At 40.4% G+C, this 27,269-nt stretch overlaps 6 protein-coding genes across 6 annotated transcripts; 4 read left to right on the top strand and 2 right to left on the bottom strand.

The window, feature by feature from the left end:
- Positions 1–90: 90 nt before the first annotated feature.
- On the bottom strand, positions 91–7,323 carry LOC141913962 (heterogeneous nuclear ribonucleoprotein Q-like). Its single transcript, XM_074805194.1, has 11 exons — positions 7,245–7,323; positions 6,961–7,001; positions 6,531–6,710; positions 5,707–5,924; positions 4,608–4,895; positions 3,921–4,057; positions 3,162–3,372; positions 2,542–2,715; positions 2,333–2,433; positions 2,163–2,247; positions 91–1,068 (listed from the first exon to the last, which is right to left on the bottom strand). Exons 2-11 carry the CDS (start codon positions 6,974–6,976, stop codon positions 769–771), a joined length of 1,710 nt encoding a protein of 569 aa, XP_074661295.1. The 5' UTR covers positions 6,977–7,001; positions 7,245–7,323; the 3' UTR covers positions 91–768.
- Positions 7,324–8,220: 897 nt separating this feature from the next.
- Positions 8,221–10,095, top strand: LOC141914160 (16 kDa calcium-binding protein-like). Its single transcript, XM_074805426.1, has 4 exons — positions 8,221–8,297; positions 8,900–9,134; positions 9,558–9,631; positions 9,819–10,095. Exons 2-4 carry the CDS (start codon positions 8,949–8,951, stop codon positions 10,093–10,095), a joined length of 537 nt encoding a protein of 178 aa, XP_074661527.1. The 5' UTR covers positions 8,221–8,297; positions 8,900–8,948.
- Positions 10,096–10,958: 863 nt separating this feature from the next.
- Positions 10,959–13,223, top strand: LOC141914243 (16 kDa calcium-binding protein-like). The gene is made up of 4 exons (XM_074805511.1): positions 10,959–11,116; positions 11,696–11,930; positions 12,616–12,689; positions 12,877–13,223. The coding sequence occupies exons 2-4, from the start codon at positions 11,745–11,747 to the stop codon at positions 13,151–13,153; spliced, it is 537 nt and encodes a 178-aa protein (XP_074661612.1). The 5' UTR covers positions 10,959–11,116; positions 11,696–11,744; the 3' UTR covers positions 13,154–13,223.
- A 4,022-nt stretch (positions 13,224–17,245) lies between these two features.
- On the bottom strand, positions 17,246–19,141 carry LOC141914148 (uncharacterized). The gene is made up of 3 exons (XM_074805414.1): positions 18,799–19,141; positions 18,301–18,374; positions 17,246–17,593 (listed from the first exon to the last, which is right to left on the bottom strand). The coding sequence occupies exons 1-3, from the start codon at positions 18,976–18,978 to the stop codon at positions 17,317–17,319; spliced, it is 531 nt and encodes a 176-aa protein (XP_074661515.1). The 5' UTR covers positions 18,979–19,141; the 3' UTR covers positions 17,246–17,316.
- A 2,291-nt stretch (positions 19,142–21,432) lies between these two features.
- LOC141914159 (calcium-binding protein SPEC 2C-like) lies at positions 21,433–23,201 on the top strand. The gene is made up of 3 exons (XM_074805425.1): positions 21,433–21,643; positions 22,145–22,218; positions 22,916–23,201. The coding sequence occupies exons 1-3, from the start codon at positions 21,461–21,463 to the stop codon at positions 23,199–23,201; spliced, it is 543 nt and encodes a 180-aa protein (XP_074661526.1). The 5' UTR covers positions 21,433–21,460.
- Positions 23,202–25,453: 2,252 nt separating this feature from the next.
- LOC141914072 (16 kDa calcium-binding protein-like) lies at positions 25,454–27,253 on the top strand. The gene is made up of 4 exons (XM_074805349.1): positions 25,454–25,640; positions 26,064–26,291; positions 26,416–26,489; positions 26,741–27,253. Exons 2-4 carry the CDS (start codon positions 26,106–26,108, stop codon positions 27,000–27,002), a joined length of 522 nt encoding a protein of 173 aa, XP_074661450.1. The 5' UTR covers positions 25,454–25,640; positions 26,064–26,105; the 3' UTR covers positions 27,003–27,253.
- The last annotated feature ends 16 nt before the right edge of the window (positions 27,254–27,269 follow it).

Raw genomic sequence — 27,269 nt, 5'->3', positions numbered from 1 at the left:
GTCGCAAGTCGATTACGATAAATAAATATATATATATATATATATATATATATATATATATATATATATATATATATATATACACACACGATATATAATTATATTGAAGAATAGAAGTACATTTCAAGAACAGTACTCAAGGCAGCACACACACACACACGTCTACGGACAACGCATGAAACTTAACCCGAACCCGGGCTCATTATATTCGTGTATCATCGTGTAATTATCGAACGCGTTTACACTGACTGACGATATTAAAATGAGAGTTGAATTAAAAATAGGGACCGGCTGTAAGCAACGGGACGCGATACGGGTTTCGAGAGGGGAAAACCGATCGTTGAATAATTCTTAACGACGCGCGACGACGAAAATTCTAAAACATTTTTCTACGACGAAACTCTCGAAAGTATTTAAAGCGTTAATTGATAATAAAGTTCGAACCAAGAGAGAAAACTATTTACAATCATACGCGCGTGCGTACAGTAGCGCCGCCTGGTGGACGAGACGTCAACCGATTACGCCATTAATCGGTGGACGTCGACGACCCGACCACGACGACAACAATGACTGTATATCGGCATGACGACGACGTATTTACAGAGATTACGTATTAAAAACCGTCTGCCGACAAGCGGCCAGTTTTTTCTTTTAGTAAAGTTTCTAACGACAACAATACGCGGAATTAAAATGGAATATTATCTATTCTATACATTGTACGCAGTGTAACGGGTCTCTACGGGTGCGTTCGGGCCTCTACGGGCGGGCTCACCAATTATCGCCGTACGTGTCCTGATACCACTGATCGTCGCCGCCGCCCGAGCCCGCGTAGTAATTATTAAACCCGCCTCGCAACGGTTGCTGAGCGATCGGGTGCGCGCCCCAGTTACCTCGTTTACCACCGGCCGGCGGACCGCCTCCGTGTTCGCCGCCGAATTTACGTTTACCGCCCCACGGACGCATCATACCTCCTCCTCCTCCGTTACCACCGGTGGCGCCACCGCGGAACGGCCGTCCTCGGAATCCTCCTCCTCCGCCGCCGAGTCCCCGTCCACCACGACCCATGCCCTGCAGAGATATAACGAGAAACAACAAAATTAGATTCAAATTCAAATTTGCCGCGCGAAGCCAAAATTATTATTCGGATCGAAAAAACTGATTCGACGCAACGAAATCGAGATTTTAGATTGTCTCTCTCGTGGGGCGGGGGAGGCGGGGGGCTGTAGGGGGCGCCGTAGTCTAAAATAAAACCCTCATTATAAATATCAGTCAGTCAGTATCATGTATGTGTGCATGCTGAAAATAAATCAATTATATTATATATACGAATATATATATATATATTTATCGTTCCTATTCATTGTACACATGTATATGAGCTATGTACAACTATATATATACATAAATATATATATATATAGTTGTAATAGTAGTTGGTAGTAATGCTGGCGGCGGTCACCAGATGGCGCCCGATAGATCGTCGTCACGTCTACCACCAGTAGTAATTGTTATACGGACGATGATGATGTTGCCAGTAACCGCGTTGATTGTATCCGCCGCCGCGTCCGCCTCGACCCTGAAACACATACATTACATAACAACTATATATCAACGTTACAGACGCGCGCGCCACCAACAGCAGCAGCAGCGCCACCGGCAGCAGTTTCATACATCGAGGTAGCGTCTGCATCACTTTCATATCCTAATTACAGTAGACTCCTCCTAAATCGGTTCCGTTTATCTCGGTTGATAGCTAATTCGGTGGTTTTCATAAATGAAATTTTTTTGACTCAGTAACCGCAAAATTGGGTAAAAAATCCACGGCCTAACTGTATGGATTTAGGGGCAGTCTAATGTACAAGTACAAACTAGACAATAATTTCTAATTTCCAATTTCTCAAAATTGAAGTGGTTTCAGGTCAGCAACTTTTAAGAATTTCCAGCTTAGTTTTTTTTTCAAAGAATGAAGTTGTATTTTTGATCGTGAGGGGGCAGCACCAGTCATAGTCCCCCCGGGAGAGAGTGGCACCACAGGAATCACAGAACAATTTACATCATTAGAAATAGCACAGGAAACTGTCACTAGATGGCAGTAGCGTGCAGGAGTTCACGGACAATCGTCACAAATCGGATATGAATCAGTGATCGAAGACGATACTTACACGAGGTCCTCCACGTCCTCTCATAGGTGGCGGCGGTGGTGGTCCGTAGAAATAGTAATCGTCGCAGTAATCATACCAGTAATACCTGCAGTTTACGATACACTAATTACTAATTAATCCATCGATATTTACGCAGACAACGAGGAGGATAGCGACGAGAAAAAACGTACCGTCCACGAGCGTTCATCATCATCCTCATCTTCTTACGACGTTGCGCCGCCTTCGCCTGCGGTTTCGCCAGCGCGATTTCCACTTTGTTGGCGCCGATTTCCTACGAAAGAACGAAACAATAATACGATGAATTCGATCTAGCTTCACCGAGCAAAACGAGATCCGACTCGATGGGTGTATATTTTTCCCTGTAGGGGGCGCTGCTTACCGTGCCGTTCAACGCTTCCATTGCCTTCAACGCGTCCTCTCGTTCCTCGAAATGAGCGAAGCCGCAATCTTTCAGTTTTTTTACGCGTTCCAATTTGCCATACTCGGAGAACGTCTCTTTCAACATCTCCTCGGTGACCTCGGCCGATAGATTCTTTATATACAATACTTTCACCTACGAGACAGAAAATATGAGATTAATTGGATGAACGCGCCAGGGACACGAGAAATTTGACACGATAAGGATAGCCGAATACAGACTACCATTAAAACGAACCGTAATCCAACGCAATACTGCATGAACCAACGCCACAAACAAATACTGATTCAGGAATTCTGAATCTTCACAAATTAACGTGATGAAGAAAGAACTTTCACTTCAGAAATATGTGATAAAACTGATTTTATTAGACACATTTTCAGAATTTGAGGGGGGGCAAGGGCTAAAACTCCAAATAGAGACTTTTTGAACCATTAAAGTTGGATCACGGGATTTTAAGTTTTTTTTTCGGGAGGCAAGGGGCTACATGAAGCGTGTTACCAGATTTTTTTTTAAAAACAGAGCAAAATAATACCAACTCAAATCGAGCAAGGACCCAGTCCAAATCCATTGAGACGTACCTTCTCCATGGTTTCCTCGTCAGGTTCCTCCTGAGTATCGGCCCAGTCGACCGTCACGTCGCAATTCCACACTTTACGATGATACGTGATTTTCTTCTTGGCGGCCGACGCGCTTTTGTGATTGTCGAAATCGAGGAACGCGAAGCCGCGATTTTTCTTCTTGTCCTCGGACGACGGATAGATAATGACGTCGGTAACGCCATCTATAAGCAACCGAACGTATCGATAAGACATCATTCGTTTTTCAATAATAACAATGCGTCTTTTATATAGCGATAAATCCAGCTAAGCTACTCAGATATTTTTACAGTTTATTGCGATTATCATAATTGCAACCTGTTTTAATTTCTCAGGGTTCTTAAGAATGTCCCAATTTCATTTTTCATCCACAGATTGTATAAATTAGGCCACAATTCTAAGTAGTTACAACTTAGCGCCAAATATCAACACCATGAAAAAAGCGTTTTCATAAAATTTGTGATCAAACTTGTAGCGAGACAAATTTAGGTTTAATTCAAAATTGAAGGAAAATCTTTATGGAGACCATTTTCTGATTTTCTTTCTTTTCAATAGACATGAAGGAAGAACCAGCATCGCTTTCCAAGTCCTTGAAAAAAATTTACCACTTTCCCAAACTTTAAACTTTAAGGACCCAGATGATATGCACAGCCATTTATAAACAAATTAATTGTCATTATCGCTATTGTTATTTTGACCACATTTGAAACAACTGTCGCTTCGAATTCCTCGAGCAACTTACCGACTAATTTCTTGAACTCTTCCAGAATCTCTTCCTTCTCTTTGTCTTTCGGAATGTTACCGATATAAAGACGCGTGTTGGCCACCGACAAGTTGACCTTGATCGCGTGACCTTTCTTTATTTCGTGGTTATCCAACTGTAAGAGAAAATCGATTAAACATCAACTTTTTGAATACTCAACATTTTCTAATCCGCGAGCTTTATATTATGCATAAATAATAATAGTAATAATAATAATAATTTCCTGATTTTCACTGCAGGAATAGAATCTATCCAGAATCTCTATTAGAGATCAGGGAACTCTTAAAGACTAAGGCCCCTGTTCTGAACCAGGCAAAGTATCTCACATCTGCGATTAAATTAACCCTTTCAGTGCTGGCTAATTAATACCCTATAGTGCTGAAGATAATTTGAAACTTTTGAAAAATTCCACCCTAGTGTTTTGAAAAACGGGAATACCACTATAGTGCGTCTACACCACGATGCGGTGTATCGTTAGTTACTAGTATCTCAATTTGTTTGACACGTGCTGCCATTTTTAAAGAGGATAATTACTAATTATATCAATACACCGCTGTGCGATGTACTAGCAAAATCCATTACTGATTCATACACCGCACTGCGGTGTAGACACACTGCAAGGGTTAAAAGTTAATTACTAATTAAAACAATTATCCGCGACCGACCTGTTTGACAGCCTCTTGAGCGCCCTCTTTATCGCAATACGTCACAAAACAGAATCCGCGATTCAGTCCGGTAGTGTGATCCAACATCAGACGCAGATCCCAGATTTTACCGCATTTCTCAAACAACGGAATCAACTCGTCTTCGAACAGATCGCGCGGTATCTTACCGCAGAATACCTCGTGACCGGCGCAGCCCGGACTGGCGCTTTCCTCGCAACCCGGCGGCGGCCCGTACTTTCTCTGACCGGTCGTTATGTCCAATTTATACCCGGTGCGTTCGAGAATTTCCTAATAGAAGACAAAGTAAATTAGTATTCTGTAGAAAGAAATTAACATGGTCCTGCGGTTAAAACAGTAGACTCTGCAATCTCGTGAGGCCCATAATAAAGTTTCGAGCCATTATCACTGGGGAATAGTAAGAAATATCTTTTTAACATTTTGTCACTAGGCATGCGATAATAAAACAGAGTATCAAACATCTATCGAGACTGTCAACCTCTTAAATGTGCTATCGGTTACAAATCAAATTTTTTTCAATAGAATGGAATATGAAAGAAAATGTTCACATTAATCAGTGATTAACAGTAAGACCCGCAGTAACATACGTTCCAGAATTTTCTAATAGAAGACTAAATAAATTAGTGTTTCAATAAAATTCCGTAGAAAGAGGCCAATAACAGATTTCGGAGCCATCATCACAGGGATTATTTTTTTCTAATTTCTTTTTAACACTTCGGTTACCGGACGATGTTCTGAGCTTCAAACATATATTCCTATATATCATGAATTTATAGCTAGTGAGCAGTCTACCGTATTACCCAAATTATCCATACAGTTATTCACACTTATATCATGAGACCGATTATCAATTTTGGAGCCATCATCACTGGGATTAGTAAGAAATTTCCTTTTAACATTTTGTCACCAGGGGCCAGTTGCACAACCATGGCTAAGACTTAAGACCGATTGAGTTCTACGGCCAATCTTACTACAACTTAAGACCACTTTTGGACCTAAGTCACGACTGCAAACGAATATCTTAATATTTTCAAATTTATAGCTAGTGCCCAAATTCTAATCAACAGTAATTGATACTCACGTTCAGTTTAGTCTCATCGGGTCCCTTGCGCTCGGTGCTCGGCATATGAGCCTTCATCCGGTAAGCTTTCATCACTCCGCACAGGTAAGCGCTCTTGTTGCCGACGTGGAACAGATCGCTCTTCTTAAACTGGTCTAAAACGGCGAGACCTTTCTCTTCGTTGCATTCTTTCAACGCGTCGAGCGCGCGCTGGTCTAAATCTTCGTGTTGCATTAAACCTTAAAGCGAAACATTAACTCTATATATGTAATTGACATGATGACTGTGGCAAGTGAGGATTCAGTCATCTAGTAGACCTCAGTTGACAAGTCAGCAGACACGCATCTGGGTTAACCGCGGTAGATGAAGTTTTACCAGCTGTCACTACGGGGAACAGTAGGACATTAACTTAATGGCAAGTGAGGATTTAATTCTTCGAGTAGGTTTCATCGACGAGTCTCTACTCAAGATTAAGAGCTGTCTTATATCTGAAGGTAGGCTTTCAGTGTTTTCAATAAGAAATTAACAAGCCAGGTCCCTTTGAAAAATAGGAGGGTCCCATAATATGTCACAGTCCCTGAAACAAAAGCTTGTTTGAAGTAAACAAACAACAGACGGGTCTGGGACCTGGCTCTTATTGAAAACACTGGGCTTAAGAACTTATCTTAGACTGGTCCTAAAACTAAGCCATGTTACCTATGTTACTGACTTCAATTACTACAAAAATTCCCTATTATAATTCAATCTTATATAAACCTCGTTTCAGTAACATTTAGACGAACACAATAAGACGTCCTCGCCACCTGGTGAGATAAGTCGGTACCAGTTCGGTTAACTATATTTACCGGTTTTATAAATCTCGTCCAGTTCGTTGGCGACGGAATCAATGATTCCGTATTCGAGAAGTTTAGCGTGGGCCTCGGTTCTCTCCACCGGCTCGGTAGTTTCCGTTTCCGTTTTTACTTCGACGGTCTCAGTTTCCGCGGCAACACCGCCTTCTCCATTGTTGGTCTCAGTTTTCTCTTCTGTTTATCGGGAATAAAAGAGGAAAATATTAAATCAAATTAATTACAGAAATAATTAGAATTTCATTTTTGGGACACTTCATGAAGGTTATTTCAAGCAGAGTACTAATAGCAATGGTTTAATCATCAATTTTCATAATAACTGAGGTCTGAGGTGAGGGGGAAATTTAGAGCACGGTTTAAATTTGTTCAAATCGGACAAAACAAAATTCCAAACTGATGTAAAAACAATCAATTTTTCATTACTTACCTCCATTAGCTGCCATGATTTGAAAAATTGGCTATCCAAACCTAGAAATATCAGAAATAAAACGGGTTTAAAGTCGAACAAAGGGAAAATAGACAACAAGCGACGCCATTTTAACTCGACAAAGAAACGAAAATGGCCGCGAGGCGTCGCCTCGAATTCTGCGCCTTAAAAACATCGAATTTCTTCTGAAGTTCGAGCCGAAACCCGCACAATAGATGCATCAAAATATTCCCGATTAATTTCACCTCGCGGTATCGACAGTTTGGAACCGGTTTCAGACTTACTTCGACGTCAAATTAGAGTCAATGAAGCGCTGCGTAAAACGGGTCCAGATCTGCAGCACGCTAAGCGATTCACAAAATGGCGTCCCTCGCCAACGAACGAGCGGGTTCGAATCCCGATCATTCTGAAATGATATCCGAATTTTGAACTTGATTGCGGTATAAGTCATTTTTAACGTCTTTATATACAAATAAAAACGATGAATCGAAGTTATTTTTCTAAAAATTATTCATGCATTTTCCGAATTTTATGACCCAGATAAGTCGCGCCAGTTGAGTGAGTTCAGTTTCAAACCGTCAGGTGCTGCCGCTATGTATAACGTAGGCGGTAAAATACGTAAACTATCGGTTTACTCGCCTGCCAGGCACTTGTTACCAGCTCAGAGGACGAACTATTTGCCGAAATCTGCCGGTGCGCACCGGATTCTCGGTGAGAAAAGTTCTTAAAGATTTCAAACAGCAGTGGAACAATTCAAATAGCAATTCATTTATATTGAATATTATTCTTTTAAGATATAGTTTTATTGGGCGATCTTTATTTTTGTAAGAAAGCTGATTGGGGAGTTGAACTATAGCTTTGCCTGGCGTTGCCGCCGTACATGCCAGATCCGCTCATTTCATTGAATTTGACGAATGTGTTATTAGATTTTGATGGATGATAAGAAAATCGAAAAGTCTCTGAAACCTCCTCAAAGCCGATTTTCAAAAGTGTCTTGAATAAAAGCGTCTTAAGATAATTCCAATGAAATCCGAGATACTAGCCGGCCAATTTACGAGAGTTTGATTTTATAAAGAGAACACCTTGAACCTTGTTAACTTGTTACCACAAAACAATCGGGTGATTTTGCGACAAGCCCCGCGCATATACATACCGGTTCGTCGACCACGTCGAATGGGGGCGGGTATGGTCATGTTTCTGAGGGATAGGCCTGTCCAGGGCTGTTCGCTCGTTTTGCCCTATGCACTTATATTAATAGAGCCCGTTGGCGTCTCGGTCAGTTCTGTCGTTGACAACCATTCGCGTAAGGAGCTGGAAGGACTTTAGATCCCCGAGAGGTATGTACCACGTAAATAGCGTTAATATCCCATTATATACTTCGATAGCAAATCAAAACAAAACAAAATCTACCGATCAAAAAAATAACAGGCTCAATCCATATTTTAAGAATTAGAAAAAAACCATGTTTTCGATCACTTCGATTGATTTGTAACGATAAACTTTAAACTTAAAGTTAGACAAAATATTGCTTTATCCATTTGTTTAATTATGTATTGAAACCTTTCGTTAAGATTTCGGATCAAAATATCGAGACTGATCCCGGTCGGTTTTCATCTGTCCATCCGGGAATTGGCTCCAACGTTTTTGTTAATTTTAGTCTAGAGAAAAACTATATAACGGGGGTCGCGGTTAGTTTTTGTCGATGATATTTGGAAATGCAACTACTTCAAACTATTTCTCCGAGGAAAACAACCGAACACAGACACGGCCCTGGACTAGAATATTGAAATATAGTTTATTGCTCCATGTATTTCAATAGCTTAAAGAAAATCAATTTCAACACTGCAGAATCGAATTTTAAAACATAACTGCGTGACCGGATCTTGGGCTATCATTTATTTTGGTATCTTATTCCATTTATTTTTGTCGTATTTTTTAGTTTTTACGTGTGTGTGTGTTTGTGATTTCAACGATTCAACAGTTACAACATGGCCGATGTTCGCATAACGTTGTATAAGTTAGCTGAATATGTTCGTAATCACTATCAATTTAGCGAATTACCAAAGAATCTGTATGAAGCGATGAGCAATATATCATATGCGGATCTTGATGGAAACAACACACTGGACAAAAAAGAAATCGAGGAGTTAAAGTTGAGTGAAGAAATCATGAAGGTAATACTGAAGAAAGGGCGAGGGAGAGGGAGAGGGCGAGGGAGAGGGCGAGGGAGAGGGCGAGGGCGAGGGAGAGGGCGAGGGAGAGGGCGAGGGCGAGGGAGAGGGAGAGGGAGAGGGAGAGGGAGAGGGAGAGGGAGAGGGAGAGGGAGAGGGAGAGGGAGAGGGAGAGGGAGAGGGAGAGGGAGAGGGAGAGGGAGAGGGAGAGGGAGAGGGAGAGGGAGAGGGAGAGGGAGAGGGAGAGGGAGAGGGAGAGGGAGAGGGAGAGGGAGAGGGAGAGGGAGAGGGAGAGGGAGAGGGAGAGGGAGAGGGAGAGGGAGAGGGAGAGGGAGAGGGAGAGGGAGAGGGAGAGGGAGAGGGAGAGGGAGAGGGAGAGGGAGAGGGAGAGATACGATTAATAAATGATCTGCAATTTATAATTAGGAAATATGTACGACAGAGGATGGTGAAATAAGTGAAACTGTTCCACTGCGAAAACTGTTGAAGCATATCCTCTTGTAAGTATAGCTGAAACTATCTACAAACTCTTATCATAACAAACATGCTCAGACAGACCTACACAACTGGTTCAGAGTCAAATCAGACCCGCACAACTCTAACTAGATCAACAGTCAAATCGCACAAGATGATTCATATATTTATCAATCAAAATATGACGCCATTTATATTTGTCTATTAATTTAGACCGAAGGCCGAAGAACATTGGGAGAGGCTTTTCAATATAGTGGACAAAGATAGAAGTGGCTATATAGAGACAGATGAAATGGAGACGTATCTCGCATTGTGTGGTGTTTTAGGTGCAGAGAGTGAAAAAGCTATGAATACCATCAAATCCTTTGATTCCGATAACGATATGAAATTTTCCTTTAAAGAATTTTCGGAATATCTCAAAACAGATTTTTGTAATCGCATCGACGAATTAGTTCCAGCCGTAGGAAAAGGACCATCGGATGGTCTTTAGTCAATATGTAATAATCAACAAATGGTTTAGGGGGATTATCTCCAATCTCGAAAACAGCTTCGAAATCCAAATTGAAAATAAAATATATGGACAAATAAAATGATGAAGTTGTTTTTTTTTGTATTATGAATTGAATTGATTGTTTTGATAATTTTAAGAATTAGAGGGTTTTCACTTATGCCTACTTTAAATGCCTACAACAATACAAAAACTGGAGATCCCTGCACTTTTACAGTCGTTTTGGTTCCAGTCTCACCATCCCGGACCCAGTCTTACTGCCCCGGACCTAGTCCCGGACCTAGTCCCACTGTCCCAGACCCAGTCTCACTGTCCCGGACATGGTCCCTTTGCCCTGGACCCAGTCTCACTGTCCCGGACCTAGTCCAACTGTCCCAGACCCAGTCTGCGAATTTTTTTTCACACCAGGTCGGTGCTTTGTTGCGCATGCGTAACTCCGATTTATTTCCGGTCTACATGTTCATGAATGAAGATTCAGTTCAACAGAGCAGCCGTGCAAACGTGACGATTTATCTCGAATGCTCTTCGCTCTAAATGGCCTAGAATAAGAGTCGGACGTAGGCAGAGACAGAGTAACCAAAAATGCTGCAAATTTATGTAACAAAATGTAATAAAACAAATAATTCAAGATTTTCTAAAGTGTCTTAAGATAACTCCAATAATGTGACGATTCCGAGACACTAGCCGGCCGATTTACGAGAGTTTGATTCTATAAAGAGAAAACCTTGAACCTTGTTAACTTGTTGCCACAAAACAATCGGGTGGTGCCTAGATACTGGATTTTTTATTTACTTCAATTTTGCGACAAGCACCGCGCGGCGCATATGCGTACGTGTAATACGTCGACCGCGTACAGTCATGTTTCTGCGAGGGATAGGCCTGTCCAGGGCTGTTCCGTTTCGCCCTATGCACTTATATTAATAGAGCCCGTTGGCGTCTCGGTCAGTTCTGTCGTTGACAACCATTCGCGTAAGGAGCTGGACGGACTCTAGATCCCCGAGAGGTATGTACCACGTAAATAGCGTTAATATCCAATTATATACTTCGATAGCAAATCAAAACAAAACAAAATCTACCGATCAAAAAATAACAGGCTCAATCCATATTTTAAGAATTAGAAAAAAACTATGTTTTCGATCACTTCGATTGATTGTAACGATAAACTTTAAACTTAAAGTTAGACAAAATATTGCTTTATCCATTTGCTTAATTAAGATTTCGGATCAAAATATCGAGGCTGATCCCGGTCGGTTTTCATCTGTCCATCCGGGAATTGGCTCCAACGTTTTTGTTAATTTTAGTCTAGAGAAAAACTATATAACGGGGGTCGCGGTTAGTTTTGTCGATCATATTTGTGAATGCAACTACTTCAAACTATTTCTCCGAGGAAGACAACCGAACACAGACACGGCCCTGGACTAGAATATTGAAATATAGTTAATTGCTCCATGTATTTCAATAGCTTAAAGAAAATCAATTTCAACACTGCAGAATCGAATTTTAAAACATAACTGCGTGACCGGATCTTGGGCTATCATTTATTTTGGTATCTTATTCCATTTATTTTTGTCGTATTTTTTAGTTTTTACGTGTGTGTGTGTTTGTGATTTCAACGATTCAACAGTTACAACATGGCCGATGTTCACAGAACGTTGTATAAGTTAGCTGAATATGTTCGTAAACACTATCAATTTAGCCACTTACCAAAGAATCTGTATGAAGCGATGTGCAATATATCATATGCGGATCTTGATGGAAACAACACACTGGACAAAAAAGAAATCGAGGAGTTAAAGTTGAGTGAAGAAATCATGAAGGTAATACTGAAGAAAGGGCGAGGGAGAGGGCGAGGGAGAGGGAGAGGGAGAGGGAGAGGGAGAGGGAGAGGGAGAGGGAGAGGGAGAGGGAGAGGGAGAGGGAGAGGGAGAGGGAGAGGGAGAGGGAGAGGGCGAGGGCGAGGGAGAGGGAGAGGGAGAGGGAGAGGGAGAGGGAGAGGGAGAGGGAGAGGAGAGGGAGAGGCGAGGGCGAGGGAGAGGGAGAGGGAGAGGGAGAGGGAGAGGGAGAGGGAGAGGGAGAGGGAGAGGGAGAGGGAGAGGAGAGGAGAGGGAGAGGGAGAGGGAGAGGGAGAGGGAGAGGGAGAGGGAGAGGGAGAGGGAGAGGGAGAGGAGAGGGAGAGGGAGAGGGAGAGGGAGAGGGAGAGGGAGAGGGAGAGGGAGAGGAGAGGGAGAGGGAGAGGGAGAGGGAGAGGGAGAGGGAGAGGGAGAGGGAGAGGGAGAGGGAGAGGGAGAGGGAGAGGGAGAGGGGGAGGGGGAGGGGGAGGGGGAGGGGAGGGGAGAGGGAGAGGGAGAGGGAGAGGGAGAGGGAGAGGGAGAGGGAGAGGGAGAGGGAGAGGGAGAGGGAGAGAGGGACAGAGGGAGAGGGAGAGGGAGAGGGACAGATGGACAGAGGGAGAGGGACAGAGGGAAAGAAACGATTAATAAATGATCTGCAATTTATAATTAGGAAATATGTACGACAGAGGATGGTGAAATAAGTGAAACTGTTCCACTGCGAAAACTGTTGAAGCATATCCTCTTGTAAGTATAGCTGAAACTATCTACAAACTCTTATCATAACAAACATGCTCAGACAGACCTACACAACTGGTTCAGAGTCAAATCAGACCCGCACAACTCTAACTAGATCCACAGTCAAATCGCACAAGATGATTCATATTTTTATCAATGAAAATTTGACGCCGTTTATATTTGTCTATTAATTTAGACCGAAGGCCGAAGAACATTGGGAGAGGCTTTTCGATCTAGTGGACAAAGATAGAAGTGGCTATATAGAGACAGATGAAATGGAGACGTATCTCACATTGTGTGGTGTTTTAGGTGCAGAGAGTGAAAAAGCTATGAATACCATCAAATCCTTTGATTCCGATAACGATAAGAAATTTTCCTTTAAAGAATTTTCGGAATATCTCAAAACAGATTTTTGTAATCGCATCGACGAATTAGTTCCAGCCGTAGGAAAAGGACCATCGGATGGTCTTTAGTCAATACGTAATAATCAACAAATGGTTTAGGGGGATTATCTCCAATCTCGAAAACAGCTTTGAAATCCAAATTGAAAATAAAATATATGGACAAATAAAATGATGAAGTTGTTTTTTTTTGTATTATGAATTGAATTGATTGTTTTTATAATTTTAAGAATTAGAGGATTTTCACTTATGCCTACTTTAAATGCCTACAACAATACAAAAACTGGAGATCCCTGCACTTTTACAGTCGTTTTGGTTCCAGTCTCACCATCCCGGACACAGTCTCACTGTCCCGGACCTAGTCCAACTGTCCCAGACCCAGTCTGCGAATTTTTTTTCACACCAGGTCGGTGCTTTGTTGCGCATGCGTAACTCCGATTTATTTCCGGTCTACATGTTCATGAATGAAGATTCAGTTCAACAGAGCAGCCGTGCAAACGTGACGATTAATCTCGAATGCTCTTCGCTCTAAATGGCCTAGAATAAGAGTCGGACGTAGGCAGAGACAGAGTAACCAAAAATGCTGAAAATTTATGTAACAAAATGTAATAAAACAAATAATTCAAGATTTTCTAAAGTGTCTTAAGATAACTCCAATAATGTGACGATTCCGAGACACTAGCCGGCCGATTTACGAGAGTTTGATTCTATAAAGAGAAAACCTTGAACCTTGTTAACTTGTTGCCACAAAACAATCGGGTGGTGCCTAGATACTGGATTTTTTATTTACTTCAATTTTGCGACAAGCACCGCGCGGCGCATATGCGTACGTGTAATACGTCGACCGCGTACAGTCATGTTTCTGCGAGGGATAGGCCTGTCCAGGGCTGTTCCGTTTCGCCCTATGCACTTATATTAATAGAGCCCGTTGGCGTCTCGGTCAGTTCTGTCGTTGACAACCATTCGCGTAAGGAGCTGGAAGGACTCTAGATCCCCGAGAGGTATGTACCACGTAAATAGCGTTAATATCCAATTATATACTTCGATAGCAAATCAAAACAAAACAAAATCTACCGATCAAAAAAATAACAGGCTCAATCCATATTTTAAGAATTAGAAAAAAACCATGTTTTCGATCACTTCGATTGATTTGTAACGATAAACTTTAAACTTAAAGTTAGACAAAATATTGCTTTATCCATTTGCTTAATTAAGATTTCGGATCAAAATATCGAGGTTTTCATCTGTCCACCCGGGAATTGGCTCCAACGTTTTTTTTAATTTTAGTCTAGAGAAAAACTATATAACAGGGGTCGCGTTTAGTTTTTGTCGATGATATTTGGAAATACAACTACTTCAAACTATTTCTCCGAGGAAGACAACCGAACACAGACACGGCCCTGGACTAGAATATTGAAATATAGTTTATTGCTCCATGTATTTCAATAGCTTAAAGAAAATCAATTTCAACACTGCAGAATCGAATTTTAAAACATAACTGCGTGACCGGATCTTGGGCTATCATTTATTTTGGTATCTTATTCCATTTATTTTTGTCGTATTTTTTAGTTTTTACGTGTGTGTGTGTTTGTGATTTCAACGATTCAACAGTTACAACATGGCCGATGTTCACATAACGTTGGATTCGTTAGCTTACTATGTTTGTAAAAAATATCAATTTAGCGAATTACCAAAGAATGTGGATGAAACATGGAAGAAAATATCATTTGCGGATGAGGATTTCAACAATACACTGGACAAGAAAGAAATCGAGACGTTAGGGTTGAGTGAAGAAACCATGAAGGTAACACTGAAGAAAGGGCGAGGGAGAGGGCGGTTGAGAGGGAGAGGGAGAGGGCGGTTGAGAGGGAGAGGGCGGTTGAGAGGGCGGTTGAGAGGGAGAGGGCGGTTGAGAGGGAGAGGGCGGTTGAGAGGGAGAGGGAGAGGGAGAGGGAGAGGGAGAGGGAGAGGGAGAGGGAGAGGGAGAGGGCCAGAGGGAGAGGGCCAGAGGGAGAGGGAGAGGGAGAGGGAGAGGGAGAGGGAGAGGGAGAGGGAGAGGGAGAGGGAGAGGGAGAGGGAGAGGGAGAGGGAGAGGGAGAGGGAGAGGGAGAGGGAGAGGGACAGAGGGACAGAGGGAGAGGGACAGAGGGAAAGAAACGATTAATAAATGATCTGCATTTTATAATTAGGAAATATGTACGACAGAGGATGGTGAAATAAGTGAAACTGTTTCACTGCAAAAACTGTTGAAGCATATCCTCTTGTAAGTATAGCTGAAACTATCTACAAACTCTTATCATAACAAACATGCTCAGACAGACCTACACAACTGGTTCAGAGTCAAATCAGACCCGCACAACTCTAACTAGATCAACAGTCAAATCGCGCAGGATGATTCATATTTTTATCAATGAAAATTTGACGCCATTTATATTTGTCTATTAATTTAGACCGAAGGTCGAAGAATATTGGAAGAGGCTTTTCGATCTAGTGGACAAAGATAAGAGTGGCTATATAGAGACAGATGAAATGGAGACGTATCTCACATTGTGTGGTGTTTTAGGTGCAGAGAGTGAAGACGCTATGAATACCATCAAATCCTACGATACCGATAACGATAATAAACTTTCCTTTAAAGAATTTTCAGAATATCTCAAAACAAAATTTTGTAATTACATCGACGAATTAGTAGAAAAAAAGTAGGTTAATTTCCGATTTTAGTGCGGGGCCATGTACTCTTACGTCTTGAAGAGGCCATGGTAGTAGGACCACGGGTAGTCTATAGTTTTTACGTCCAATGTGAACGGACTGTTTTTGAAATACAGTCCACGTGTTCGAGGAACTTACGTTACTTCGAGCACTCAGTCACCCGGCATATTTTGTATAATTGTTGTTTGTGAATAAATATGATTGATTTTGCAATGTTTATTCGTTAAGTTTTGCTTATAGCTACTCATAAAATTGTCAGTTTACCATTTTCACCAAGTGGTTTTTTTATTATCTTGCAACCTACCTCTTTTTCAATTCAACATTCCAACCAACCGGTCCGCGGAGACGTTCACAAAACATGAGCATGCGACTATTTCAACGGCTTTATATAGTGGACGGTGATTGAAGTAGTTTGTTGAGCTGTCGAGATATACCCGCACTGCGTATCCGGGCTCTGGCCGCCATTTATACGGCTGTGCATCGTGGTTTGCATTCAGCCCCGATTTAACCAACGACAATTGGGACCAGAACTAGGTGATTTGCCGACTCATCATAGTGGGCCAAACGTTATTCGTATAGTTCTGGTGCAGAACTTGTTATGTTGAGGACTGTGGTCAGTGGACTGGTCCATACTGTGTGTTCACGGTACATGACCAGTCTTCAAAAAACTACGTTAACCCCAATTGTGCCCTCATTCACGCTTCTCTCGCCGATAGATGGAGTTAAGGTACGTAAAAATGCCACTATGAGGGGACTGTGTCCATGATATGGCCCGAGTGTTGAATCTAGTCGCCCCAGTGTCACCAGGATCCAGTTCCACAGTTGTGAGCTAGAGCAGTACATTTTCAAAAGGTTAACTCAAGAGTCAAATCTTAACAGAGAACCGAGGAACTGGCTCCTTTATAACAGTCGAAGAACCGAATAACTACCAACGTGTAGGATTTGTTCCTACGCCCTTGCACTACTGCCGGTAAAATGTCCGTTATTCCGCACGTTATTTGACTGTCAGCCGATGTACGGGTGTGCGATAGATCCGGGACAACTAAATCAGGCTACGATAGACGTAAACTGTAGACAACTTGTGCAAGAATAGCAATAAAATGACCCCTATAGAGTTATAGTCTGTCTTTTCTTCCAGTGTTCTCGTCCAAGAGCTCACATATAATCCTAGTCAAGAATTTACACCAAACCACACAAATTCATAACAGTTCAAATATGATTTATTCTCTTCACGAAAAATATACGACAATGTTACGAACAACGTTTACCGTTAATACAATAGAATTTGTGATATGCGGTTGTTGGTGGTTAAAGCCGCCCGATGAAAGGTCTCGTTTATGCATGCAAAGTTCATGGGTTCGAGCCCTGGTGTAGTCAGGGTTTCTAGGTCGAAATAATGAATGATGCCCGACAGGTTAAGGGTATATGTTTAAAATACGCGTAAATATATTCGTTTTTCTCATCATTTTGCTAAAAGAACTTAGTAGTAAAATTCTAATATTTCATTTTCTGTTTACACCTATTTATTAACTTTGTTTCTTTGCAGATTTTTCCGCCTCAACGATCGCGTCAATCGATTCGTCCAGGTTCGCATTTAAATACGTCACGAATTCTTTAAAGCTCAGTTTCCCGTCTTTGTTGGCGTCATATCCGTTCAGTACTTTGAGCGCCGCTTCTGTATCTCCCAATTTGGCAATGCCGACCGCTGTGAGAAATGTTTCAACCTCCGTTTGGTCGAGAAACTTGTCGCCGTCTGTGTCTATTTTATCGAAAACTACCTGCCAATACTGGCTTATATTCCGGCTGAAAATATTTACAAGAAAAGAATTGTTACAGATTTGAACCTAACCTCCCTATACTGGCACGCTATATTTGAGAAGGGTGACGTTCATTTCCTTGCATTGGGATCCCTAGATTCGGCCGGGCGAAGTTTTCCTGATAAAGAACCTGGGGCCGGTTGCATAGTCATGGCTTAGACTTAAGACCAGTCTAAGACCAACTTAGTTCTAAAGCCAACCTAACAATTTAAGACCAGGGTCCGGGTTCACGAAAAAGTAAAACTCAAATTTTTGGTGTAATTGCCATTGGTTACTTCATGTTTTCACTGAGGACAACAATTCAAATAGGCTTAAGATTTTTCGTGAAACTGGACCCAGTCTGAAGATTTGAGACCACTTTTGGACATAAGTCACGACTGTGCACCTGGCTCCTGGGCTATCGATGTTCTCATGGTCGCTTTGGTTGCAAGTCAATACAGTACAATACTTTTGAATAGTTGATAGTTGTTGTAAATAGTTGAGACTATAAACAGTCTTGATGAATACCAACAATATCAAATTAAATAAATTTCAAATCTGATTTTTCATTTTTCAAATAAACTCTGAAGATGTGTGAAATGATTCCACCCAAAACCTATGTAGAAAAAAAACCGATAACAGTTTTTTTAAATCGATATTGTAGATTTCTCATAATGATATGAATTTTACTTATTAAGATTAAAAGCAACTTACAAAAACATGCGTTTGATAAACTGTTTCACTGTTATAGTTTTGCATTTTTCGCCGGATTCGGAGACGAATAGTTTCTGCAGAAAAAATAGAATTCAATGATTACGAATAAAGACGGTATAAACTAAACAAATATTTCGATAAAACATATATTACAAGAACATTGCTGTTAATTGGTAAACTTGAAGAGCGATACTAATGTTTAGGTTCACTTTGTTTTTCACTAATTCTCTTTTTTATATTGAACTCTCGTTGATTCGTGAGTGAAAATTTTACTATTGAATCTGTTGAGTTTAAAACATCAAAGGAAATTATTGTCCTTTGTTTTTCTAGATGCACGTCTTAAACAAACCAAGCGTTAGAAGCGTAACAATAGGATATCAGCGTTATACTCTAACCATGGACTTTGAAACGAATTATCAAACGTGTTCTAACGCGTCCTGTGTTAGAATGATTCCAGTTTTGAATTCGGGGCATTCTAACCAATCAAGATTTACTTACCTCAGCCATATACTTTGGTAAGTGGAACTCTTTCACCTCTTGCTCGTCTAGGCTATCGTCGAAGTTCGTATCCCGTTGACTAAAAACACGTAAACCGGATTTGATGTCTTCGTTGGTATCTATTGGTATCTGGTATTGTTCGGACAGTCTGCTCATAATTTCCGTGATATTAGCCGCCATTTTAACGACAACGAATTCTGACCGTAATTCTGCGAGGGGTATTTATCGAATGATCTGTTAATTGTGAACGTTGGTGAACTTTCTGCGACACTTTATATTGCTTGAACATGCAAAATATGTATAGCCTGTTTAAGCTTGTATATTATGGCCGATGTACTATTTCAATTCATAAACGGTTGGATGATCACAATGTTTATGGACATATATGGGCAGAATGGAACGGCGTATGTCGATTATATTATAATTACTACCAGCTGTTGATGTATAAATTAATGTTAATATCCTATGTAAATCAATGTCTGATAGAATATCGTATATTGCTATTCAATTGCGTAGGTTTTAAAGGTGCAGAATCGTCGGTAAATTGCGACATCGAATAGTTAACCGATGATAGATTAATTTACTACTTGGGAAAAAACCTAAATCAAATTAAACATTAAATCAAATTAACTTAACAGGTCGATAACTCGCGGGAACCCCATGAAATAAAACCCTGAATAAAAAGTTGACTTTACAGGTCAGGTTTCGGAACACTGAACTAACACGTGTATATACTGCTCTCGAGTCAGTTGGTTGAAATATTTTTGAAATATCTATCATATCTAACTCGGCGAGTCAGATTGATTCCCATGTAATGCTAGGCCCAGTTCCACAGTTGTGAGTTAAGATTTGACTCAGTGTTAACTCATTGAAAATATACTGGTTTTCATACAGCCAATTAACTCTAACTCGCAACTGTGGAACTGGATCCTGCGCTTAATTAGTCAGATCCCATCAACTCTTATATTTGAATGTTGAAGTATTTTTTGTGACACTCTATATGAGAAATATATAACAAATAACTCGAATATTCCGTTTAAGATCGATTATCAGGGTTTAGTCAAAGGTCCCACTTGAGCGGAGTCTATTATACAGTTTTAAGTAAGAAGTCTCGTCCTTTCAAATCGACTGTTAATCTTGACGTTTACGAGTATGTATAGACCTAATAGTTTTACTTTATGTCCAATAAAATATTGCTAACTAGTTCCCAACCGCATGGAATATCTGCATTGTTGTAGAATTGGACCAAACTTTGTAATGTTGGCTGTCGATGTTGTGACGAGAATTATTGAAATTATGTTTGGGGACTGAATGCAATGAAATAAAAAAACAAATCTTGTTAAAATATCTCTTTTCAATTTTAACAGTTTCGATTTTGTAACCATATAAATGAAGTTCTATTATCACTGCGTCCAATGTCACTAAAATGGTTTAATGATTTGAAGGTAAAACTTATCAAATCGAGTTGATTGCTTATCAATGAATGTAGTTCTAATCTAAATCTAAATTCAGGTGTTAATCTTTTTTTGCGAAACTGGTCTGAATTTCGAGGCCGATGAAAATAAACAAAATATTTCATCAATATTGTCGAATCTTTATTTTATTGAAAGAGTAAAAAACGCCAGTCTACCACATTTGTGATTCCTGGGTCTTTGCAGCAACTGTTGAAATTAGATCTTTATTTTCTTTTTGTTTGTTGTTTAATTTGCAGATCACTGTCCATTATTACTGAATATGTAATACATCAGTGAACAGACATGTATGAGTTATATAGTCGAATGCGGGTATGGTCGTGTTTCTGAGGGATAGGCCTGTCCAGGGCTGTTCGCTCGTTTCGCCCTATGCACTTACATAAAAAGAGCCCTGCCCTTTGGCGTCTCGGTCAGTTCTGTCGTTGACAACCGTTCAGAAGGACTAACTTTCCGCAGGTAAGCGTAAAACAAACTCAACTTTTTTTAAACTCTGATTTGAAATGATTGAAATCAAGCGAGAAACGTAGACTCAAGTCTATGAGCCATTTTTCTAAAAAAAAACTAAGAAGCTTTAGCGCGATGTTTAGATTCTACAAGCCATTTTCAGAAAAACAAAGAGCGTTTAGACTACGAGCCGTTTTCAAAACTAAGAGAGCAGTGCCAGGAGAGCTCTTAGATATTGATACGACTTTGAAAACGGTGGAAATTTCTTAGAGTCTAAAGACCATAGAAGTGATTGAGGCTCCCGGGTGCTTTTGAAATCAAATGTTTTGAAAATAGCTCATAGAATTGAGTCTAGAAACGTAACTACTCTCTTAGGTTTCGAAATTGGCTCATAGAATTGAGTCTAAACGTCACTATTCTCTTAGTTTTTTGAAAATGTCTCATAGTATTGAGTCTAAACGTCACTATTCTCTTAGTTTTTTGAAAATGTCTCATAGAATTGAGTCTAAACGTCACTATTCTCTTAGTTTTTTGAAATTGGCTCATAGAATATAAACGTCACTAGTCTCTCAGTTTTTTTAAATAGGCTCATAGAATTGAGTATAAACGTCACTAGTCTCTTAGTGTTTGAAAATGGCTATATTCGAGCTCTATGGCTTTAGAGGCATTTGCATTGATTCACCTCGTACTACAATTTTCAGTCTTTGACGTGCTGTGAGATCTCAACTTCAATCAACAGCTTCAATATGGCCGACTCTAAGACGATGTTAGATATGTTAGAGAAAGTTTGTAAAAAGTATCAAATAACCGAAGTATCGAGCAACCTGAGATCAGCGTTTAATACATTCGTATCTACGGATAAGAATGGAGACGGCACTCTGGATAAGGAGGAGATCGAGTCGTTAAAGTTGGGTGAGAAAACCAACAAGGTAATACTAAGGAGAGGGAGAGGGAGAGGGAGAGGGAGAGGGAGAGGGAGAGGGAGAGGGAGAGGGAGAGGGAGAGGGAGAGGGAGAGGGAGAGGGAGAGGGCCAGAGGGCCAGAGGGCCAGAGGGAGAGGGCCAGAGGGAGAGGGAGAGGGAGAGGGCCAGAGGGAGAGGGCCAGAGGGAGAGGGCCAGAGGGAGAGGGCCAGAGGGAGAGGACCAGAGGGAGAGGGCCAGAGGGAGAGGGCCAGAGGGAGAGGGCCAGAGGGAGAGGGCCAGAGGGAGAGGGCCAGAGGGAGAGGGAGAGGGCCAGAGGGAGAGGGCCAGAGGGAGAGGGAGAGGGCCAGAGGGAGAGGGAGAGGGCCAAAGGGAGAGGGAGAGGGCCAGAGGGAGAGGGCCAGAGGGAGAAGGAGAGGGCCAGAGGGGGATACGGAGAGGAAGAGGGGGGATACGGAGAGGGTGACGGAGATACGAAATTTAATAAATAATCTGTATTTTGTAATTAGGAAATATTCACGAAAGCAGATGGTGACACAACTGAAACGATCACTCTGCAAGAATTATTCAAATTCATCTTCTTGTAAGTATAACTTAAATTATCTACAAACTTTGAAAATCTAAAATACGATTAAATCTACACAACTGTGGAACTGGATTCAGAGTCAAATAGAACCCACACAACTGTGGAACTGGATCCATAGTCAAATAGAACCCACACAACTGTGGAACTGGATCCATAGTCAAATAGAACCCACACAACTGTGGAACTGGATCCAGAGTCAAATAGAACCCACACAACTGTGGAACTGGATCCAGAGTCAAATAGAACCCACACAACTGTGGAACTGGATCCATAGTCAAATAGAACCCACACAACTGTGGAACTGGATCCAGAGTCAAATAGAACCCACACAACTGTGGAACTGGATCCAGAGTCAAATAGAACCCACACAACTGTGGCACTGGATCCAGAGTCACATTGAACCCACACAACTGTGGAACTGGATCCAGAGTCAAATAGTACCCACACAACTGTGGAACTGGATCCAGAGTCAAATAGAACCCACACAACTGTGGAACTGGATCCAGAGTCAAATAGAACCCACACAACTGTGGAAGTGGGTTCAGAGTCAAATTAAACCCACACAACTGTGGAACTGGATTTAGAGACAAATCAAACCAAGACAACTGTGGAACTGGGTGCAAAGTCAAACTCGGCCCGCACAAGTGAAATGGGTTCAAAGTAAAATCATTTTATATTTTTTCCATTGATTTAGACCGAATATCAAACAATACTGGAAGACGCTTTTCAATGCGCTTGACACAAATAACAGTGGTTATATAGAGGCAGATGAAATGGAGACGTACCTCGTCGCGTGTGGTTTTGTAGGTGCAGAGACTGAAGACGCCATGGGTGTCATCAGAAACTACGATTACAATAACGATAAAAAACTTTCCTTTGAAGAATTTTCAGAATTTCTCGAAGATGATTTTGATAGATTAATGAATGATTTAGTTCCTGCAGCCTTAAATAGAGAACTAACGTTCATTGCTGAAAATTAAAATCAGTTGCTTAGTGAGAAAACTTTAAAACTTTCTTGTTTAGGCGGTCATCGACCCTCTTTTTAACCAACGTTCATCTTTGATGCAGAAAACTCGGCAAACTCATTGAAAGAAAATAAATTTCTACTAAAACCTTTAGCACCGAATTTTCTATTTTGCTTTTGCTAATTTAATAAAACTTGTTCAAGTATGAATCGGGAGTATATTTGCTTGGTCAATAAATCTTCTTAATTGTGATTGAACAATAAAATGTATTTGTTTTGCAATCAATAAATTACTCTTTATCAGTGATTGGATTCGTTCAGTTCAAAGGTCATCGCTCTGCCGCGGTATGATCTCCTCACAGCGCATGCGCAGGATAAAATACGTTTCTTTTCGATTCTCTATCCGTCAGAGCAGTATCGTATCGTCTTTGCTTTAACTGTTGTTATAAATAGAAATTAGGTTTCTTCGCGATTATTTAACCGTCCAGACCCGGATCTATAATGCAGGGCTTTCTTTTAAACTTTGATCGGTTGTTATTCGTTCAATTAACATATTCAAATTACATGTGAGGAGAGAATCCCACAATGATAATAAAAAGTCCGAAAATGAAACTTCGAGATAGTAGTTTATTCCAACGTTTCGACTATATCCTAATAGTCATCTTCAGGAATAATATTCCTGAAGATGACTATTAGGATATAGTCGAAACGTTAAAAGAAAGCCCTGCATTATAGATCCGGGTCTGGACGGTTAAATACTCGCAAAGAAATCTAATTTCTATTTATAACAACAGTTAAAGCAAAGACGGACTTTTTATTATCATTGTGGGATTCTCTCCTCATCGCGTCAACACGGATATTGTGTTTTACCTATCGTGATCAAATTACATGTATTTCAAAAGTATATTTTGCGTCTGGCAAACTCATTTCTTTCCTTTTGAATGATTTTAATTTGTGTAACGTATTATAGTTTCCATTATCTTACTGTGGCAGATAGTACAGGGATAAAAAATGAAAGATTAAATTAGTCAACCATTTCTACTCGTATTGAATTAATTCACCGGTTGCATTTAACAAACTTACAATCGTTGACAGAAAAGAGTTCCTGAATTATAAATACCATTAACTACAAGAGATACACCGTGGTGTTTTAACAGGTAGCTTAATTAGCTTAGGCTAAACAAAAATGATACCTTGTTTCTCCGCAGCGGCCGGGTCATTTTTGTAAAATATGATAAAATTCATAAACAGTTCATTTCTATAGCGGCCGGGTCTGTTATGGTAAAATTGATCACGATTTTTAAAAAAGTAATGTATAGGGTAGATAGGCGGCCGGCCGGGTCAACATTTAAACTAAAGAGCGGAGAAACAAGGTATCAATTTTTTTTACCCTTATATCTTTCAAATAGAGTTGAGAAATATAGATACTACAATATAATTTATTTCACAATAAACAAACAAATACAAGGAATGAAATGCAGATATGAGATGTTTCCCCAAGTCAGTTATAAACAGTTAACAATTATTACTAAATATTATAATATTATAAAGTCTATATACAAAGCAGATTTATAGGCTGGCACAATTTCAAGACGTTTCCTTTCGTTTCATCAATTTGATCGTCGAAACTAGCTTGCTGCAATAAAGAGGAAAAGATGGATCAAGAAGCAATCGATTGAAATCATAAGAACAATTGCCCAAATGAAAGTTGTCTGGCGGACTGAATCAAAAACCCTGCCCTGGTGTGTAGAAAAACTTATCTCATCTAAAGCAGAATGGACTGAACCAAAAACCCTGCCCTGGTGTATCTCATCTAAAGGAAGGTTAACCGCTTTTATTTGATTGCTTCGATTTGATTGCTTATCAATGAATGCAGTTCTAATCTAAATTCAGGAGTTCATCTTTTTTTTTTCAAAGAATTGGCTGAATTGCGACAATGAAAATTAACAAAATATTTTGTCTGTGGAATCTTTATCTTATTTATTGGTAAAAAAAAAACGTCAGGTAATTCCTGGGTCCTTGCAGCAACTGTTGAAATTAGATTTTTGTTTTCGTTTTTTTGTGCAGATCACTGTCCATTATTACTGATTATGTAATACATCAGTGAACAGACATGTATGAGTTATGTACAAGTCGAATGCGGGTATGGTCGTGTAGGCCTGTCCAGGGCTGTTCGCTCGAACCTTGAACCTTGTTAACTTGTTGCCACAAAACAATCGGGTGGTGCCTAGATACTGGATTTTTTATTTACTTCAATTTTGCGACAAGCACCGCGCGGCGCATATGCGTACGTGTAATACGTCGACCGCGTACAGTCATGTTTCTGCGAGGGATAGGCCTGTCCAGGGCTGTTCGCTCGTTTCGCCCTATGCACTTACATAAAAAGAGCCCTGCCCTTTGGCGTCACGGTCAGTTTTGTCGCTGACAACCGTTCAGAAGGACTAACTTTCCGCAGGTAAGCGTAAAAACAAACTCAACGTTTTTTTTTTTTTACTCTGATTTGAAATGATTGAAATCAAGCGAGAAACGTAGACTCAAGTCTATGAGCCATTTTCCAAAAAAAAACTCAGCTTTAGTGCGATGTTTAGATTTAATTATATGAGCCGTTTTCAAAACTAAGAGAGCAGTGACGTTTCACAGGGCCAGGAGAGGTCTTAGATATTGATACGACTTTGAAAACGGTAGAAATTTCTTAGTGTCTAAAGACCATAGAAGTGATTGAGGCTCCCGGGTGCTTTTGAAATCAACGGTTTTGAAAATAGCTCATAGAATTGAGTCCAAAAATGTAACTAATCTCTTAGTTTTCGAAAATGGCTATATTCGAGCTCTATGGTTTTAGAGGCATTTGCATTGATTTACCTCGTACTACAATTTTCAGTTTTTCACGTGTGAGATCTCGACTTCAATCAACAGCTTCAATATGGCCGACTCTAATACGTTGTTAGATATGTTTAAGGAAGTTTGTAAAAAGTATCAAATAACCGACGTATCGGACGACCTGGGAAAAGCGTTCAGAACATTCGTACATCTCGATAAGGATAGAGACGGCACTCTGGATAAGGAGGAGATCAAGAAAATGGATGGAATGAGTGAGAAAATGATTGAAGTAATACTAACAAGGGGAGGAGGAGGGAGGGAGGGAGGGAGAGGGGGGGACGGAGAGCCAGGAGACGGAGAGGGAGAGGGAGAGTCATACAAGTTATAACAAACGATTTTTATTTTGTAATTAGATACTATTCAAGACAGCGGATGGTGGCACAACTGACACGATCACCCTGCAAAAACTGTTCAAATTCTTCTTCTTGTAAGTATAGCTTAAATTATCTACAAACTTTTAATATCTAAAATACAATTAAACCCACACAACTGTGGAACTGGATTAACAGACAAGTTAAACTCACACAACTGTGGAACTGGGTTCAGAGTCAAATTAAAGCCACACAAATGGTGGAACTGGGTCCTAAGTCAAATTATACCCACACAACTGTGGAACTGGTCGGTGGAACTGACAACTTAATATAACCACTCGGTGTATATTTTTCTCTATTGATTTAGACCGCGGATAAAAAAAAATTGGAAGACCCTTTTCGATCTTGTTGACACGGATAACAGTGGTCATATAACTGTGGATGAAATAGAGCCGTATCTCGCTGCGTGTGGTGTTGTAGGTGCAGACAGTGAAGACGCCATAAATATCATCAGTTCGTACGATACCGATAACGATCAACAACTTTCCTATGAAGAATTTTCAAAATATCTCATAGACGATTTAGATAAATTCATGGATGAGTTAGTTAGTGCGCACACAAAGAAATAATAGTTACTGGAAAAATCAAAGTTGCTTGGTCGGAAAACTAATTTTTCTTTAAAATAAAGGCACCATCTTTTTAACAACTTACATCTTTGATGCAAAATTCATTGAAAGAAAAGAAATTTCCACTAAAACCTTTCACCGAACTTTCGCTTTTGACGTACTGATTTAGTGAAAACTTTGTAATGTTTGCGTGGTCAATAAATCTCTTTAATTGTCATTGAACAATAAAGTGTATTTGTTTTTCAATCAATAAATTACTCTTATTTGTGA

The sequence above is a fragment of the Tubulanus polymorphus genome, chromosome 12 (assembly GCF_964204645.1).
Source record: "Tubulanus polymorphus chromosome 12, tnTubPoly1.2, whole genome shotgun sequence".
Classification (NCBI taxonomy): Eukaryota; Metazoa; Nemertea; class Palaeonemertea; order Tubulaniformes; family Tubulanidae; genus Tubulanus; species Tubulanus polymorphus.
The sequence above is the reverse complement of the archived record's forward strand: the minus strand, read 5'-3'. Positions and strand labels throughout refer to the sequence as shown.

Coding starts and splice junctions, on each gene's coding strand:
- LOC141914160 (XM_074805426.1), top strand. CDS start 8,949: ATGGCCGATGTTCGCATAACGTTGTATAAGTTAGCTGAATATGTTCGT. Junction 9,135..9,557: donor TGAGTGAAGAAATCATGAAG/GTAATACTGAAG, acceptor ATTTATAATTAG/GAAATATGTACGACAGAGGA. Junction 9,632..9,818: donor CTGTTGAAGCATATCCTCTT/GTAAGTATAGCT, acceptor CTATTAATTTAG/ACCGAAGGCCGAAGAACATT.
- LOC141913962 (XM_074805194.1), bottom strand. Junction 4,058..4,607: donor CTCAAGAGGCTGTCAAACAG/GTCGGTCGCGGA, acceptor TTTCTCTTACAG/TTGGATAACCACGAAATAAA. Junction 2,248..2,332: donor ATGATGAACGCTCGTGGACG/GTACGTTTTTTC, acceptor CGTAAACTGCAG/GTATTACTGGTATGATTACT.
- LOC141914159 (XM_074805425.1), top strand. CDS start 21,461: ATGGCCGACTCTAAGACGATGTTAGATATGTTAGAGAAAGTTTGTAAA. Junction 21,644..22,144: donor TGGGTGAGAAAACCAACAAG/GTAATACTAAGG, acceptor TTTTGTAATTAG/GAAATATTCACGAAAGCAGA. Junction 22,219..22,915: donor TTATTCAAATTCATCTTCTT/GTAAGTATAACT, acceptor CCATTGATTTAG/ACCGAATATCAAACAATACT.
- LOC141914148 (XM_074805414.1), bottom strand. CDS start 18,978: ATGGCGGCTAATATCACGGAAATTATGAGCAGACTGTCCGAACAATAC. Junction 18,375..18,798: donor TACCAAAGTATATGGCTGAG/GTAAGTAAATCT, acceptor TTTTTTCTGCAG/AAACTATTCGTCTCCGAATC. Junction 17,594..18,300: donor TTTATCAAACGCATGTTTTT/GTAAGTTGCTTT, acceptor AAATATTTTCAG/CCGGAATATAAGCCAGTATT.
- LOC141914072 (XM_074805349.1), top strand. CDS start 26,106: ATGGCCGACTCTAATACGTTGTTAGATATGTTTAAGGAAGTTTGTAAA. Junction 26,292..26,415: donor TGAGTGAGAAAATGATTGAA/GTAATACTAACA, acceptor TTTTGTAATTAG/ATACTATTCAAGACAGCGGA. Junction 26,490..26,740: donor CTGTTCAAATTCTTCTTCTT/GTAAGTATAGCT, acceptor CTATTGATTTAG/ACCGCGGATAAAAAAAAATT.
- LOC141914243 (XM_074805511.1), top strand. CDS start 11,745: ATGGCCGATGTTCACAGAACGTTGTATAAGTTAGCTGAATATGTTCGT. Junction 11,931..12,615: donor TGAGTGAAGAAATCATGAAG/GTAATACTGAAG, acceptor ATTTATAATTAG/GAAATATGTACGACAGAGGA. Junction 12,690..12,876: donor CTGTTGAAGCATATCCTCTT/GTAAGTATAGCT, acceptor CTATTAATTTAG/ACCGAAGGCCGAAGAACATT.